Genomic DNA, 18,988 nt, shown 5'->3' on the forward strand with positions numbered 1-18,988 from the left:
TGTCCTCATGGATTTGAATGATATATAATGCATGGTCCAAGTCATTTATTTATTAAGACTAACTATATATATTGTAGGTGGGGAATTTCAAACTCTAGAGTAAGATCTGCATAGGTAACTGTTAGAACTACTGAGTTTGAGCAGCAAATGAGGCTGTGCATATGGGGAACTGCAAACACAGGCAAGAGTTTCTAATGTTATGAGCTCTAGTGTCTTTACAAACTTCACTTTCCACCATTAATTTGAGGGATAAGAGGAGTAAAGTTGAAGTCTTGCTGGAGAGGTTGGTTGTGTGCTGCTTATTCAGTGAAGGAAAACAAAGCATTGCCTCAATAAAAAGAAAATACTGATTGAGGCAAGGAGCATTGCTGCAGTGGGGTAATAATCAACAATTTTCTGTAATGTTTTGGAAGAAGCAGTTTTACACTTGTGGACTTCTAGGCCTGTTGGCCAATACAAAAAAAAGTTAGCAAATAAAACAATTTGCTTCTCTTGAGCACCTTGGAGTAACAATAGAGGAATATTTGACCTACAAATGCTTTCAGAATCATTTTCAATAGGTGCCCTAATGTTTTTCAACTAAAATGCTCTGCCGCTGATCTATAGGATTTTGTTTCAAGACTTCCAGATTTCTCTGAATTTTTCTGGTGCCTATCAACTCTAAAGTATCTGTTTGTTTTCTTCTACCTGGCTGACTGAAGCATAGTATCTTGTAGGACCTTTTTTTAAGTTTAAACATGTTCTAAAAGGTAATCTGTTAAAGAATGTTTTTACTTTTAAAATTGATGCTGTGAATTTCCAATTAAAGGAAAAAATAAGCAGTAAATAAATAGCTCCGACTAACTTGTATTGAATGACTATTATTTCAGGTTCATGTTGTAATGTATACAGAGATTCAACAATTTCCACCTTGAGTTTCCTCTGAAACACTGTATATAGACTGCTTAAATCTGCATGTAAACAGGTTTCTACATGGAGACTAGAACCCTTTTTTTTTGACATTGGTGGAAAAGGTTGCCATGTTAAAAAGAGTATGCTGTATGAAACCACTGAAAGTAACCTAGGCTAATCAGTCAGAGTGGAAAGTACCAGCTCTGGGAATACTGTCAAGACTGACCTCTCAGTGGTTAATTAAAAAAAAAAAAATCTTCTGCTAACCTACACCATGTCTGTGATTTTGTTGCATTTTTTAATATTTGTAACCAATTTGAAACCTTGCCATGACTTAAAGCTGCAGAAGCTTTATCCAGATCAGAATTTCATTGGCACTGCAGAGTTGTCTGTTTTCTGTTTGCCCTTTGGAAAACAAACAAACAAAAACAACCAAGCAGATGTAACTCTTTCTTTGCATCCAGTTTTGGCATAAAATTAAGCTTCCCAAGAGGATATCTTCTTTGAATTTGTTTTGAGTATGTCAAGACTGAGATTCACTCAACAGACAACCTTGAGCTATTGCAGATTTGCAGGCAGTTAATAGGTAAAAGTTGATTGTTTCAGGTAAATTTTCTTTCTCTGGGATTTTTTTATGCCTATAATTTAAAGTGAACTGAAAAAAATGAAAAAGTTGGATAGAGAAGAAACAAAACCTTACAGAACTAACTTGCCTCACTGGGCATAGTTTCCCTGTTGAATCTGCAAAACAATGTATGTCAACTTTTGATTTATTCCTGGTAGGAAAACTTCCACAGTGTTTAACATTGCTTTGGATGGTTTTTGGTCAGCTGTTACTGAAAGACAAAACTGGTGGCATAATCCTTCACAAAATGAGCACTGGTAGCTGTCAGCTTTCTGTTAAATATCCTTAAATATCATTCTAGGGATATGTTCAATGCAGGTATTTTCTCATTTAAAAAAAAAATATTCTTGGTCAATAACTGCGATTACTTTAGCTGAGGCTTTTCACAGCTGAAGGGATCACAGAGACATGATAACATCCTACCATATCGTTGTGCAAAGAGCACCATGTGAGGGGAAGTATCTTAATATCTACCACAATTTTCCCTTCATTTCAAAAGTGAAACCAATGAGAAGTTTAAGCTTGTTGATCTATTGTTGAGTATGAGTAAATGGATAATATGAATTTCCTAACTTCCTGGAAAATAAGAGCACATGGCCTTTGGGAATTTCACAGCCTGGTTGTGTCTTGTGTCAGCCCACAGGTGTCATTGATTTGGTTTCTTAAAGAGGGTTGTACTTTAAAGTGAGATTTTAATCTTTTCTATCTGTGGGGTCAAGATGAGTTGGTTGTGTAACTGATTTAATTTAAATTCAAATTGAAGCATGAGTATATTTGTCAATAATTCATTACAGACTTTAGCCAGTAACTATTCCCTGATTTGTTTTGTCAGTGCTTTTGCATCTTACATTTGGCCCTACTGCACTCTCTTCTTTCTTTCTCTGCTTGAAAGCCACTATAGTTGAAACTTCCAGAGAAGTGTTACCAAATAGCAATTATTTTACAATATTTCACTAGAGGTGCAAGAGCCAAAGTTTTAAATTTTCATAGCTCCAAAACATATCAGTGGGAATATCAGATACGCTGACCCTTTATTGAAATCAGACTAGTGTTCACATGCAGTGGGGCTGGATGGTGGGTTATGAAAACCTTGCATGCCTTGGCACTGAATATGTCCCATGGTCAAATGACTGCAATGGTCTGTGAAAGTAATGAGTGACAATGTAGTGCGGTGGTAAACTTACTTCATCTTCCTTCTTGGTAATTTTTGGACAGCTTTCAGCAGTAGGGTACGCTGCATCTGTCTGCTTCGTCCCAACTCTACTCAAAGAAATCAGTGAGACTCAGAGTAAGGCATGGAATTAATTGCAATGCATCGTCCCCTCTTTTAATGCTTGTAACAAGCCAATGAGCACTGAAAGGACCCTTGGTATAATAATGTGTAAAAAAAAAAAAATACTGATTAAGGCTGCTGGGTAATAAAATGTCCTTGGTATAATTTGAGTCATTTCTCTTTGTGGTTCTATTATTAACCCTACAAGAGCCAGTGCCTGCATTTTGGTGCACTGTCTTGTTAGCCTAGCTTTTCTGATCCCTTAGAATTAAACCTATTCTAACAGGACTGCAAGATAAAAATGCAGGCACAGGGATGGTTAGGCCCCTGCGGTCACTGAGATAAATTAAATAATTTAAATTGACCTAGGGGCCTGTGTGTAGAATAATCCTCCACTTAGATGACCCAGTGATTCTTAACTCATTTCTAAGTCTGTATCCAGTCAATGTGAAAGTGTTAATGTTCCTGTATTACAGTACACTGATTACACTTATCTTTTTCATACCCAATAACCAGAGACAATGATTATATTATTCATAAGATATTTTTACCTGAAGTAATAAAGCATGCAGCTTTAGTTATTATTTCCTAATCCTTTTTTTTTTTTTTTAACTGTACCTTTTTCTCCAGCCCCAGGGATAACCCTACAATTTATATTAAAAAACATCCTTCTCTTGCACACCTTTTTTTTTTATTTTTTTTTTATTTTTAATCTCTGTCTATGCTAAGCTGGTATAATTGTATCAGCAATGGCATGTTTATGTGAACATTCTTGTACCTTTCGGGGAATACTATCCCTCCAGGGCTGGCTAAAATGTCTTCTCTTTTTAAATTGAAAAATAAAATTGGAGAGGGTTAATGTGGGAGAAAGAGCTTAAATCAGCACATCTTCTCTTACCTTAATCAGGTAATACACAAGATAAAAATAGTCTGACATGTCCACAAACAGTTACTGTGCTGCCCCACCATATGCTGCCCTAGTGTTCCAGATGGACTGAGAATCTGTGAAAGTCATGTTTCATGAGCATTCCCTTCAGGCTCCCAGGAACCTCCAGGACACAGCTGGAGATGTGTATGCACACACCAGTGCGGCAGTGTGGGGGTGCACGTGTGTATGTCTGTGTGAGAGAAAGAGCATAGATGTTTGGTAGACAACCAGACCAATTCTAAATAACTCTTGATACAACTAAAGGAGGGGGAAAAGGAGGGAGAAATAAATCCTGTGTTTGACTTCATGTGGCAGACCATGAAAATTTCCACGTGGGATTTCTAGAATTGACTTGCCCTCAGATTCCTGAAGTTGGGAGACTGTCTTCTTTATTTCATTTGTAGGGATGACTCCACATATTATGGAAATATGGAACAAATGTGCAGGCAAGTGATGCATAGGTCTAATTACTTCCCCAAATAATAATAATTGTTTTCCTGCATCTTTGCTCTCTAGTGTTACTTGCAGTAAAAGTACTTCTAGTCCAAAAGCCGAAGGCAAACAGAAAACTCCCAGTCTTTCTACATGACCATCAGCAAAACTGGGGGTTACATTTAAACAAGAACATCCTAGGGTTTCTCTCTCCTGGGACTTTCTGTTGTGTTCTACAGTGCTAATTAGAAGATTTTTATCTGGCCACAGATATTGGAATATAAGTTCTATTTAACATAGTTACTAAGAGTTGTTTGCTCTGCTAAAATCTACACGTGACTTTGTATTTGCTATAGCATGGCTGACCGCCAATCTGTGCATCCCTGGGTGTATGTGGAAAAGAGCTTGTGCCAGCTCTTTGTGCACCCCTACTTCTTTAGATGCTGTAGCAGCCCCATGTGCTCATCCTGCAGGTGGCCCAAAGAGGTCTGCTCTTCACACAGCAGGACCTTTTCCTTTTGTTGTTTTTTTCCTCTTTCCCACACATGAGCACTTGGACCCTGTTTTTGCGTTGCAGCAGGAGGGCAGCAAGTCAGGGGAAGGTGTGCTTCTCCATCCACATTCCTCTCCCAGATACGCTGCACAGCAAGGCAAGTGAAACCCCAGTCTTATCCTAGATGGTTGCACTCATAGGCATGGCAGTGAGGAATGCTCAGTTGCTGCTGTACTTAAGGGTGTCTTAAAATATAGGGCTACCTCCACCTTTCATCATAGGTCTGAAGTTATAGGCAGAGAGCTGTCTGTAGAAGACCACAGGCATGGTAAGAAGCTGTCCACCTCTTTTACTATAGTTAAGTGTATGGTTGTTTCCTATGATATGCTCTTGTGCTGTGTCATTTTCGGGAAACTAGTGAACCCCATTGATGGCCATGACATTAAATTAAGCTTGAGCTAATTGAAATTTCATGGCCAAGAATAAGCCTTTTGTTGAAAAATTCCCAGCCAACTATATTCTTAACCAGTACCATAATATAGAAAAACATGCAGTTGTTGAGTGACTCGGTGCCAGCCCTTACCACTCTATGTACAGTCTGGCCTTTTCAAATGACAGTGTTTTTACAGCTGATGTTAACCCAAAGGCAAAATACAACATAAGTTCTCTGTATTATGCAGATAATCAGTGATGTTTGCAAGGTTATGTTCAACATGGGTGGCCTAATTGACCATCGCAATTTTCTGTATAAACTGCAGAACAAAACTGTGAAAAACAGCCCTGGAAGATATTCTTCTGAAAGCAATGCATTGCATCACCAAATTAAAAAATAGAGCAAGTCTATTAAAACACATCTTTTGTAACAACCACCTGCAGCTTCTGTTGTGCAGAGGTGCTCACAAGTCTCTTATTCATGAATGGAAGGTGACTCCCTGGCTTTTGTAGGTAAAAATGCTTTTGTGCGCAGAGAATTTATATATTGCTACTTGGCAGTGAGCCCACAGTTCCAAATTTGCACTAGAGGTAACTGAATTTAATTGGGTTATGAGTGGTAGTGACAGAGCTGTGCACGTCCTGCGGCCTCTCCTCCTTCTCTGTGAGGATGGTGCTGGCAGCAGCGGTGGCCACTGGATGGCTTCTCACCTTCCTCAGGGGAAAAACAGCCCAAAGAGAGAAGAAGAAAGCATCCTAAACAAGCTCTTGTTCAGAGCTAGGAGGGGGAAAAGGGAAAAAACTCAGTGAAGGACATAGAGGCTGATGAGACAGCGCTGCATGTTGATATTTATTTTGGCTACCATGGCCCTGAGGCACTGCCGGCTCTACCTGTCCCTGCCTGGTCCCTGTGCCTCCCACATGGCCCAGGCCACCATGTCAGCCCTGGGGCCCCAGCAAGGCCCCAGCAGAGCTGGCCTCCAGTTACCCACAGCCCTGCCCTGTCTGATGGGCCCTGCCCTGCCAGGCCTAGCTGCGGGTCTGCCTCCAGGCTTGGCCTTGGCCTCTCTTCTTCCCCAGGGGGGTGCCCAGTGCCTGGGACTGGGGCTGCTCTGGTGTCCCCAGCTGCTCTGATCCTGGTGGGGTGGTGGAATGGGGATGGGTTGCCAGGCCCTTCACTGATGGACCCTGTAGGGAGCCCCTGCTGCCCCGACACACCAGTTAATTTATCTTTAATTCTGTACAAAATCAACACATGCTGTTATGCAGATATTAGGAGTTGACACAGGAGCTGAAAGGTAATATCCTGGCCATTTGTTTTCTGTAACTTGATCATATAAACAGGCATATTATTTTAAAACAAAACAAAAAAGCAAACAAACAAACAAACAAACACAAAAAAATATATATATAAATGCAATTTTCCATTTGTTCTCATCAGAGAGGGAAAGGCCTTGGCCTCATCTACAGCAAGCCTCACCCCCCTGTAAGGCACTGTAGCCTTCGCCTTCCTCCCATCCTTCCAAGGGTATAAATTAATATCTCATCATTGACCATAATATGCCCTGTAACTGTGTTTATTATTACTGCATATTTTAGACAGGTGGTAAATATTGGCACTTTTTATTATGCTGATAAACAATGTCGGACTGCCAGGTAAAATGTGTTGTCAGGAGTGATTTCTCACCTCCCCGTAGCCGCCTGTGGATTTCTCCCTGGGCTCACATAGTCAAAACCTGGCACGCGGAGGCCTCTTGCCAGGTTCCTCCTGCACATCCTTCCTCACGCCAGGCTCCATGGCAGGAGGGGGGACAAGGAGGCTTCCCCCAACCCTTTTGCATGGACATTTTTGACCAAGCTAAAGCAACAGTAATGCATAACACCAAGAGTGATGAATACAAATACACTCCTCTTCCCTGCCTCCAGTCCTTGCTATCCTCATGAACTCCCCTTCTCCATAACATCCTTTTCATTTACTCTGCAACTAAGAAAGGCTTTTGTCTTTTCTAAGAGTTAGAAAGCAGTGATTCTTAAAGACTGTTGTGTTAAGAGGAGAAGGTTTTCTTGTTATTTAATCCCGTTCCCCCCCCGTAAATGTGGTGTTTTAATAAATGGGGGTGCATCTGTTTCTGAATCTGTGCCTTCAGGAGACCTAGAGTGGAAGCCTGGGGTGGAGTGGCCAGGATACACAGATATATTCGGCTATTTAGAGAAAATTCTTAGGTACACACACTCCTTACATGATGCTGCCTGACATGTATCAAGTTCACACATAGTACTCACACTTACGTGATATCGCCTCACGTGTATAGAATCCTTTCTCGAGTGTCTTTTAATCCCGCTTTTTTACAGAATTGCATATATTTACTGGCTTTGCTGCTCAGACACCTTGTAGCATGCCACAGAAGGTGTGTGCAGCTGTGCAGTATGTCTGTGGTGAGTGCTGCAGGGAGGTACCTGAGTGAAGTTCAGGCAACTGGGAGCAAATTCACCTTGATTGTGCTGGTGACACTAACATGATTATATTGCTTCCAGTTCATAAATTAGCTTACATATGTTTCCAAAGCATGCATCCTATATATAAGTTTACAGTGTCCTATCTGGCAAAAACAGCAGCCATTTTTCCTGTGCAACCCACACGTTCAACTAAGAGATGAATGTAAAGAATTTTATGCAACTTACTTGTAGGCCCAGTTTTATCATACCTGTAAATCATAGGCACTAAGTGAAAAACTGATATTAAAAGAATATTGGTTTACAACTTTACAGAAACACTTAGAAGTTAGTAAATACCAGAGCTTGTGTTCATGAATGTTCTTTCATTAGATCACTTTGTGCATATGCAATAATTCATTACTGAAGCATGACATTGTTTTCCTTCCTTTACAGGTTGAATATGACTTCTTTAATGAAACAGGCTGGGATGTCATGAATGAGTTAAAAGGTCACAGGAAGGAAATGTTGGTATGTGATAACTGACTCTTGTTGGGACTTGTCTTAACAAGACAGATTTTGGTTTTCATGGGGGGAAACCAGTATTTTATTTCTTCTGGAAGGGCAAATAAAACTTTTCTTCATGTTCATTAGGAAATGGTTGAGCAACTTGGAATTAATGAAATGTTATAGATGGAATCAAATGTTAATTTTATCTGCTGCAAGTATTTGTGTTGCATTTTAGATTTTGTTAATCAGATATATACCATCTACAGTCACTGTTCAGGTGGGTAGAGGAGGAAATATGTGAAAGACAGCAAGACTTAGAAACAAAACCTAAAGTCTCAGAGTTCCTCTCCTTTCCCTATAGGCTGCTGCTGTGAAGTTTGAAGGGTGTCATGTAACCAGTCTCTCTTGCATTATCACATGGAACACATAATTCCCAGGTTGCTTTGTGTCGTTTGAAGATTTTTTTTTTTTTGCAGAGGACTTTGTTTTGCATTCTTTTCCAACCACTTTTATTTCAGCAACTACTGTTGTGGTAGCTATGAAGTTTACAAGAACCAATACTTTGGAAAAAAAAATAAAAAATTGTAGCGTATGAAGTATAATACTGAGCAAGGGGCAATGCAGCACAATGGCTCATGTGGACTCCTGTCCTAGGTGCATCTCCTTTGGTAATGCTGTACAAGTCATGCTGAATGAAGTGAGGCAAAAGAAAGGGCATGGCAACAGGTTTAGGGTGGGTAATGTATGTATGTATGTATTAAATAGTCTGTTTAGTGGAGATTTCCTGGGCCTGAAAGCCTTTGTTCCAGAAGTAAAGCTACCTACTCAATTGATCAGAAATATGGTGAGATGCTTATGCCATGTGATGTGCTAATTAAAAACCTAGAAATTAAATCCAGTTTTAACTGTTAGATCATATCATTACTGGGGGAATTCTGCATTGTGATCCATCTGGACATGCTGCCTGCTTTGGGGAGAAGGAGGGACTGCTCTGTGCTTCCACTACATCACCTCATAGCACATGTCCATTGGTATTATGGAAACATTCTGGTGAGGGATGCAGTACCCTGAATGTGGAATTCTCTGATAACTGGGTGGCTAAAAGCTAGATCTGGATTTTGATGCCAGCGGCCATCTCTATTTAAAATGCAAGATAAATTAATCTCTCCCCCCAACACTATCAGAATCCCGCAGATGGTGTTATTATAAATAAGTTCAGTTTATCTAAAAGTATTAGCATTTAACTCTAGGAGGAATGTATGGTTCAGATCTTTATAGATACTAGGGTTTCCTTTTGCCTCCAGCAGGATGAATATACAAAATAACACAAACAACAACAAAAAAACACAAACACCCCCTCCAAACAACAACCAAAAAAAAACCAACAAAAAATCCCACCTTGCTTTGTTGGCATTTACAATGTCTTCTAGTCCATTATTTATGAATATTTAGCTGAGCAACTGAAGTTATTAAAGAAAAAATGTGTTTTTCATAAGAGTACAAATAAAATTCACAAGTCTTTTAGGCTAAAGACTCCATGCTCATTACCATAGATTGATAATTTAACTGGATGTAGAGAATGAGCTTGTTGCAGAGGAACATAGGGGTTAAGAAATCATTTTAAGGATGAGGAGTTGGTAGGTGGTTTGGGCGAAGGTGGTGTTGGTAATGAAAAAACCTCCTGAAAGAAACCAAGCTCCAATCAATTTTTAGACATTTCTGTAAAGAAAATGAGGTAATCCAATCAAGGAATGCAAACAGAGCCATTTGGTTAGATGACCAATTACACTGGGGCAACAGTAACTCATTAATATTTGTGCCATATGTTTATGAAGAATCCAAGGGGTACATTAAGCAAACTTGAAGCAACTGGGACTTAACAGGTAACTCATGGAGAGAAAAAAAGGCCTAGAAAAATGATTAACTTTATTCACTGGGAATGGTATGCTTCCCTTTCCAAACAAAGTCATACTGAACGTCCTTGTTCTGTTATATTAATGGTGGGCTTTGTCTCAGTGTCTACATTTTGCTCTGAATCATTTTGGATAACTCAGGTTGATGAGCTTTCTGTTTTCCCTTGAAATGTAATGTGTTTTCTAAATGAAAGGAAATGTAAAGCTCTTTACATTTAAGCAGTCATTAATTAACTTGCAACAACCTAGTTGCACCAAGGGACTGAGTGTGTTAAAAATAGACATCAAAGTCAATGACAACTTTGACTAACTTTTCTGTTTTTTGTCACTAAAGCACTTAACTGTATTTAATTGAACTGGCTACCTGAAGTCATAAAGATGTAGTATCATATATTAAGACCAGTCAAATTTCTTGTTGGTCATATGCTTATTGCTTTCGTAGTCCACTTCATATTTAATGCCGTGTAATGCACTTCCACTCCAGGTCTCAAACCAATTCTGAGAAGCATTGTGTTCTAGAAAAGTCCTGTGCTGAGCATAGCATTAGGGATGGGAAAACTAGTTTCATTGTTCCTGGTAGTTTGCTTCCCCTTTGGAGCAGAAACTACTGAGGTGAAGAAACTGAAGCTCAAACAGTACTTACTGTCAAGGTGTTTGGCATGGCCACAGAGTTTGCTGTTCAGAGGGACAGAGGGTCAGAGATGGCTCAAGGGTGTACAGAGCCTTTTATCAAGGGAAAATTCTCTGTTATGGATAATCCAAAATCAAATGTTGACGTTGAAAGTAGAAATCAGGAAAGCAATACTGTTTCAGGGATTTATGCTTTTGTTTGCTACCGTTGTAACTTTGGGAGGGAGAGAAACTATGTGACTAAACGTCTCTTTAGATATTTATGTCTGACATTAATACTCAGAGCTCTTCTCTGGTTCTGGAGATATCTTTAGATTTCTTATGTAGATTCTTGGCTATTTCTGTTATTGACCGTATGCAAAATCAGCTGTCTTGATAGTGTGAAGGCACTTTGGGCTCTTCCTGTGCCTAAGCCCAATCGGACTAACATGCTATATCTGCAACTAGGATTTAATATGGTAGTCATGCTTTGAAAGCATTAAACTGCTCAGAAAATATAATATGGAGGTAATTATACCTAACTCTTATGGCTTAATTAATATAGGATATTTAGAGCAGCCAACTGGGATGTGGGAGAGTCAAACCCCACTCTTGCAAGGGAATGATTTGAGCTTGGATTTCTTATTTGTTTCTTGGACATCCATGCTCCAGGGAGAGTTACATGGCTGCATATCCCAAGGGGAAAGAAATGCCAAGCTTCAATACTGTTTGAAAAGCAGGTTTAATGCCACTTCTTTTGCTTATGGGCAAAAATCCCTCAAGCTCTCTTAGTTTTTTTGGCTGACAATGCTAGCTTCTTTGAATTCCATCTGTAGGCAACTACTGACACCTGACCTGTAGCTGGCATTTGCATTAGGTGCCAAGATATCTGAAAGCTAGAGTACTGAGTCTCACCCCTCTTACAAATCTATCTCAGTTTGCTTTTTGCCTAGAATTAGTAAATGCCACAGAAGCCTTCAATGGGCTTCATGTTTTTTTTGACTACTTCTCTTTTTCCTTTACTGCAGACTCTCTGTTCTAAAACTATTTCACAGTCTAACAGACTTTACTCCTAGGAAACCTTTTCACGGAATCAGTCTACATTTTTTTTTCTTCTTGAAGTGAAATAATACATCACCATACCTAGGGTTTTGTATCCTCATCCCAGCCTCATTACTGTAAATTTTTTCCTACCCTAAAGAATAATGCCTTAGTGTTGACACACTTCAATCCGCCAGATGTCAGCTGTTAAGACCTTCTGCGAAGTGAGATCATGCTCTTCCAGGCCTGTTGTGTGAGTCAGCTGAAAGGACTCTGCAGTGCTGGTGGGGAGGGGAGGAGTGCCTTATTTTCATTCTGCGACAAAGTTGTTTTCTTCCTAATTAAGACAGTGGAAAATTTTACTTTGTCTTCATTGTTACAAAGTAGAGGACACAAAAAGAGAAAGTTGATTAGAACCTTCTACATACAGCCTGCCAAATAAGCAAAAGGTAAATTTTTTCTTTTAAATGTATCTTAATTTTCTTCATGTTCCTGTAAAACAGTGGAAGCTGAAGTAAAAAGATGAGCCACTAACAAATAATGGGATTTTATCATTGTTCATAAAGAACAATATATTGATTGATTATTTTTGGTTTATATAAAGGCAGTCGACTGAAACTTCAGACACAACAGCAATCATTATAAAATACAGAGACTTTAATAGCTCAGCATCTGAAAAAGTACTCCAGCAGAAAGTTCCATAGTGCCTCAGTCTGCCTCCATAGCCTCCTCAGGAAAAGCCAAGAACAACAGCAAGGTTTTGTAGCACGACTTGAAGGTCAATAAATCTTGGCTCTGCTAAACTAAGGAGGGAAATAAAAAGTCTGGAACCAGGAACCCCTCAATTAGAGAGTCCTGTGGCTCTGCTTCCTCCCAGGTAACTCAGGGGTCTATCATTCAAGACAATTCAACTGAAAAGATGCCTGGGTGGCTAAAGCTACCCAGATCCAAATCTTTTAGGATTGGCTGACTGGGGCTGAACGAGGAGGCAACAATGATTGCAGAGGCATGTGTTGTGTGCATTAGCAGCACCAGTTCTCAGTATGGAGCTGTGCTGGGTTAGGGGCTGATTGTGATCAGCAGAGCAAATCTGAAACAGAAAGTTTTTTGGTCAGCAAAATTTTGGGGTTCACAGGGTTTCTGAACAGCAAAATGGGCACTGCTGTGGCCCTCTCTCAGACCACCAAACAGACTAAAAATAGTTCTCTAAAATTCAGGCAGGCTACTGCAGTCAGGTAGAATGTGTGCTCCCTGCATCACTCTTGTGCACAACCCAAATCATCTTTCTTACACAGCATTCCCATTTACACAGCACATAGAAGTGGAGATGGTAGAAAACTTTGTAGGACGGGGCAAGATGAGACTTCTTTGGGTCAGAGAACAGTCATCAGTTGCTAGTGATTTACTGGCACTGCTGGAGCAGAGGTAGGCAAAACTGCACGAGCAATTCTATCTGCTGCCCTGGAGGCCTTGAGAGTTGTCCACTTCAGAGCTCCAGGTTGGTGGCAAAGTCTGTTCTACTGTGTTTACAGCAAGCTCTTTTTTTTTTTGCACACACAGTATTTCCCCCACAAAACCAACATATTGACTCAGATGGGATCAGTTTTTGTCTGAACTATTGGGGAAGAGTGCACATTTAGAACAGCTGCAGATGAACGAAATGCTATCTGGAAATGGTCAGGCAACAGTCCAAACTAACATTAGAACAACAGAGAGGGTGAAGCAAAGTGATTTTTTTTTTTTTCTTGCTGAATCAATAGCTCTGCCCAGGTTAACTTCAAGGTGTTGCTTACTTCATTGCTGTGCATCACATAATTAATTTTTTCTGCATTTGGAGATCCAATTTGTGCAGCAGGCTTCCCACTGAGGCTTCACCTAGGTTTTAGTTTAATTTAGCTAGAGAGTTGGTGTTTTTTGTGTGTGCTTGCTTCCCCTCCCTATGCTTCTAAATCTAACTCCTCATCGACAAAACAAGGAAGCATTGCGGTTAAAAGCCTAATGGAGAAGCTGGCTCTGATACTCAGTATTCTCACCCCCCGAGAAATCTTGGAAATGGTGCATGTCTACGGTAACTAATGCAACGTCTGCAATGATAAATTTATTCCTTCATTTGCGAGCAAAACTGATGCACATTGCTGGGTCTTGATGACCTCTGCATTTTTTTTCTGACAGTTTCCCCCCCTGTTTGCATAACATTGTGCAAGTTTGGAAACAACTTAGGGCTTTTCAGGACTAAAGGATTCAAGTAGTCACATCTCCAGCTTTTCTGTACTTTGAGTATTATTTGACTCAAACAAACAAGAAAAAGAAATCTATTATACACTGCTCTGTATGGAAATGATTTGAGATACTCAGCAGCCTTGCTTCAAACTCTTTCCTTAAAAAGGTAAGTAACTACTGCTCCACTCAGCCTCAGATTTCCATCAGAAAAGGCTGGATTAAAAAGCCAAGGCACTGGAAAATAAGGTAGATAGATATGGGCAATACATTAGCTGGAAAAAGTTTGTTAGCTATCATGCCCCATGCTGGTGTGTATTATTATTTGTTGCAAAATAGCATAGCTTGAATGTTATTACTGCACATTAAAGAACGTTTCTCTTACAATTATGGAATAAAAAGAAGTGCTTACACCTTACCTACCAAATGTTCACTTTGTACACACAAGGATTTTTTTTTTTTAACCTTCTTCATTTAAAACCAAACCAAACCAAACCAAAACAAAAAGCCTGCAAACAGGCCACATTGTTTTTCAGGTTCCTGGTACCTTGTAATTTCAAGGTGCCAATGAAAAAGGAAAAAAGAAACCCACATTATAAAATCTACTTTTAATTAGAATACCTTTTGCTATTTTGAGTAAGAACACTGAAATTGAGCAAAGGGTCAAAATATTTTTCAGCTTAATTAGAGACTTGGTGATTGAGGAACTGAAGAGTTCTGTCCTTTTTAAGAGCATTTAGGACACCCTGAAAGAGTATGGAGAGGGAGTTCCTTGGGTCAGTGGACCTACATTCATTCTGTTGTAGGCAATTGCATCAATAATAAATTCAACCAGTCTCACATGAAAGCTAGTTTTGATTTTGCCCCCACTACTCCTATTACAAATTTTTTTTCAAGATCTCTTTTTTTTTTTTTTTTAACAGCAAGAGAGCAATTAATGGCAGATTCTGCAAATTGAATGACTTCCATCTTTGGCACAGAGAATATTGCATAAGGAGCATGAGTTATTAATGATAATATGTGGCTGTTACCTAAGACATCTTCACCAGTAGATCTTCAAGTTCTTTAAAAATGAAGTAACTGTCAGGGTCTCCATTTTGTGTATGGGGAGTAAGAGCTTTGAGGAGTGAGGTGATGTACTCAAGGCCATCTCAGCCAACTAACAGCAGAGCTAGGATTAGAGGCAAGTCTGTACAGTTCCAGGCCACTACGTTATCCAGTAGATGACACTGACTTCCCCTAAGGTTAGAAAGGGATCCCTCAGTTGGCGATAAAACAGCGATAACTACTGCAGCCAGGATTTTTGAAAGAACCTTGGGGCTTAAAATGCATGTCTCCCAGATGCAGCAGTGCACGGGTGTCATGAGCTCACTCCAAAAATCCCAAAATATTCTATTGTGTTTAATTTTTTTCTGAAAGCTGCTAACTGGAACAATTCTGTCTCCCAGCCCCATTTGTATTAAATGTATATACATAGAAGATGATGCTCTGCCCCCTTTTTAAGACCATTCAAATAAGCTTATAATTAGAGATTTGCTGTTGCAGCAGAGAAACAGATAGTTGCAATACCTCCTCAGCTGAGCTACGCTGAACTAAGAGCAGCACAGACACAGTCAGAGATGATTACTTCTGGAAATTGTTTACTGCCTGAACAGAGGAGTCCAAAGGTGGCAGTGAGGCACAGAAAAATGATATGACTTGTGTCATCTGTAAATGACTTGGAACAGACCCGAGCAGTTTCTGCTCCGTGACTCGGCTGCAAGCCTTCCTCAGGGAGCATGTTTCTGTGTGGTTTTACACTTGCAGTTTTAGGAACATTTAAGACCAGATATTTAAATCCTCTTTTGTGCTCGTAGTTTGAAGATAAATGCAATCCAGGCTTGATTTTGCCTCCTTAGGTCTCTGAAGGTGCAGGTTGGGGCATGTGGATCGTTAAATAAGCATGTTAAACAAGCGCTTTCACTTCAGATTGAAGGGTTGGATGCCAAAACTACTCTGGCAACAACTTCACACCAGGGGTTGGGCTCTTGTCCATGACCAAGCAGCTCATTGTTGGACAGTGCAATTCTCCCAGGTGAGTGGATGGCAACTGCATGGGGAAGGTGGGAGCTGCCCGGCTGCTGCTGTGGGGTGCCCAGGGCTTGCCCAGCGGCTGAGCCCACTGGGGCCTCCAGCAGGTCACTCCCTGCTTGTATGAGGTCAGTCAGCTCCTGCCATGGCAATCTTAATTACCGTTGACAGAAAGCAATCGGAAAAAGGGAACCACATTCTCAGTTGAAAACCAAACTCCCTTCCCAAGGTCTCCTCTTCTGAGGTCAGTATTGCTCTGCTTTGACCTATGTCCTATAAGAACATCTGTGCTCTTGCTGGAAGAGCAGATTGCAGGATGGACAACACAGTCAATGTCTGGCTTTCATCTCATTCACTTAGTTGCCTTTTTTAAAATATATATATATAAAAAAAAAATCTTATTTGTAATTTTTAACTGTAATGGTCACCACACTGATGGATGTGGAAAGCCTAGTTTTATACTAGCCATGCTGCATAGTTTGAAACTAGCAAGGAGCCATAGTTTCTAAATAGCACAGTTTCACTGCCCTCACTACTGTGGCTTCCAGCAACAGTGGCTTCCAGCAGTATTCTGTTTATTCACACGTTTTTGATCTGTCCTGTATCATAGTGATATCACAGTCACTGAACTGCAGATAGCCATGTACCTTGGATGTCAGGGTGAACACAGAAACAAACACACACTTGTACACACAGATGCGCACACACACACACAGGTACACATATATTTCTGTTTAAAATAAACAGAAGTCACTTGTCTATGGCTTTGAAACTTCTGCATAAGCAGGTATACCAGCCGACTCCAAGCTTGTTTCTTTCTTAAAGCAATGTCAGAGCACAAAAGGAAAGATATTGGAAGAGTACTATTGTTCTGCACTGGGGTTTAAAAACAGCCATTGTATTGAGAAAAGAAATGTTCTAGAAGAGCTTCCAGATCTTTATGCTCTTGTGCTTAAAGATGCATATCATTAATAGAAAACTAAAGCTTTTTGCATTTAAATCTAAACCTTATTTTTAAAATGTTTGGATCTAAACATTCCCTTTCAATGTCTTTAGTTTGTGGTGTTTCAAAATCCTGAGACTGGACTGAAATCTTCCATCATGTTCTCATTTGTAATTAAAATATTGCCCTACATATGGTGATGTACTTGTAGCTTTGGTCTGTTTCCAAATTTTAATTGCCTCTCAGATTACCAAATCTCAGTCTTTCTGTATAATTTAATGTATAGAATTCAGTAAATGGTAAGATATGGTTAAAATTAAGAAGAAACTTACCTTGAATTACAATTAAGCCATTTTTCTATTCAAAAAGTGTCCATGACCAGACAGTGATGCACTGAAGTCTATTGATTATTTCAGGGAACTCTAGCACTATATCTGTAGTGCTTTGAAGTCTGATGTCCATTATCATTTCTACCAGCAACGTTCTTCCAGTTGTGCAGAGAGCTAAAAGGAAAGGACAACTAAGGGGACTGGAGCCAAACATCTTCAAAGACAAAGTCATATTTTTAGATTTTCAATATTCAACTGCAGGTTTTACAAATACATCAATAATCTAGTGAGTGACAGAAATGCTATAATTAATATGCAATATCTAAAATTAAAATTAAATTTGGCTTATCTATGTGACAGTGAATTACTCCTAATGTCATTTTCCAAGAAATATGTGAAAGGAGAATTTATAGTAGAAAGTCCACACTGTTTTGTAAGGAAAACAGATGTTCATTAATAAACAGGCTGACCACGGAGCACTGGAACTACCATCTGGATAGGATGTTGTACTTTTTTTTTCTTTTTCCTTTTTAACAATTTATTCAGGAAAGTTATGGTAAGGATCAGGTGATTCTGATTTATTTATTTATTTATTTAAATAGCATGGTTGGGTATATGTTAACCCTCTTTTCTTTCCTCTATATAGTTTCTCTCTTCATAACCTTAAACAACACAATAAAAACAGTGAGCCATAAAGTATTCCAGAAAGTTCTGGAAAAAAAAAAAAAAGTCATGTGTAGTGGTACCTCTTATTTCTCACTGCAAAGCTGGAGGTGTTGTATGATGTTCTCTACATTTTTTATGCCTCAGCTATTGTACATGGAGAATGCTGCGTGCATGCTTGTGCTCTTTATGGCTGGGTTGTAGCAGCATCTAGAAATATGAAGCAGAATCAGATCCTGCCTACGTTCTGTTCCGCACCTGTGTGTAAGGAAAGGTTGTCCTAAACCCTGAAGAGTTTGCCACCCAAAACTGCCCTCCTGTATGCAGTGAACACAGTGATGTCTGTGGCTTACAGACTAACTCTGTTACTAGTGACATGGAAGTGCCTTTTTGGTGGACAACAAGTTAATTTGTGTTGTGTAGGATCTTTGCATGTATGATAACATGTACTACTGTCCTTATTTTAGATATGTTGAAATGAACCTTAAGATAAAGCAAAAAATTAAAAGCTGGATGTCCTTATTCCTGTATGAGAGTGTTGGTGCAGAATGATGCTTTCCATTTCTATCTCGGTGTATAATTTTATAAGGCCTTCTGGGGGTCTTTGCTTCTGTTCGCCCACCTGTAAAATAGGTATAGAAAGGTTTACCTTTTGGCATGCAGTAAGTCCTCAGCTTGCTGTAGGGCTCTTTGAGATTCTGGGGTAAAAGAGTGGAATGTTTTATCACACAGCACCAATGTTTCTACAATGTTTTTTACGACTGATGCAAGGGAGTAACACTACACATGTTAGATCAAGCAAGGTGCTCTAGATGTCAGATAATTACAAGCACTTACTAAGTAATTAATGTGCTTGGACTTCACTTAATATTTGTATACCTTCCCTGATCTGTTTTACTGCACGCTATCAAGACTCCTAAATACATTCTTGGAAACCAAAACAAGAAATGACTTGATATTAAGTGTGTTACCTATTCTGTAGTCACCACTGGCTGCCAACAATTCATCAGTATACCGCTTATTAATTTTCTGCAATGTACTGTTTATTGATATTGCTTTTATTGTGGTACCTCACCTCAGCCATGAAGGGAGGACGTGCACCTTCATCTCAGGCTAATGGCATTGCTGCCAATGCTGCAGGGAGGCTGAAGAGCAATGTGACTAATAAAACACAACCAATAAAAAT

The 18,988-nt window shown here is 39.6% G+C and overlaps 1 protein-coding gene across 1 annotated transcript in view; it reads left to right on the top strand.

Annotated features, from left to right (window-relative positions):
• LOC308189189 (uncharacterized protein) overlaps positions 1–18,988 on the top strand; it is a 208,308-nt gene that overhangs the window by 40,412 nt on the left and 148,908 nt on the right. The window contains exon 5 of the mRNA XM_080578961.1: positions 7,964–8,038. Within this exon, the coding sequence (XP_080435087.1) occupies positions 7,964–8,038 (75 nt within the window). The remainder of the gene's footprint in view (positions 1–7,963; positions 8,039–18,988) is intronic.

The sequence above is a fragment of the Anser brachyrhynchus genome (assembly GCF_964034855.1).
Source record: "Anser brachyrhynchus genome assembly, chromosome: 2".
NCBI classification, from domain to species: Eukaryota; Metazoa; Chordata; class Aves; order Anseriformes; family Anatidae; genus Anser; species Anser brachyrhynchus.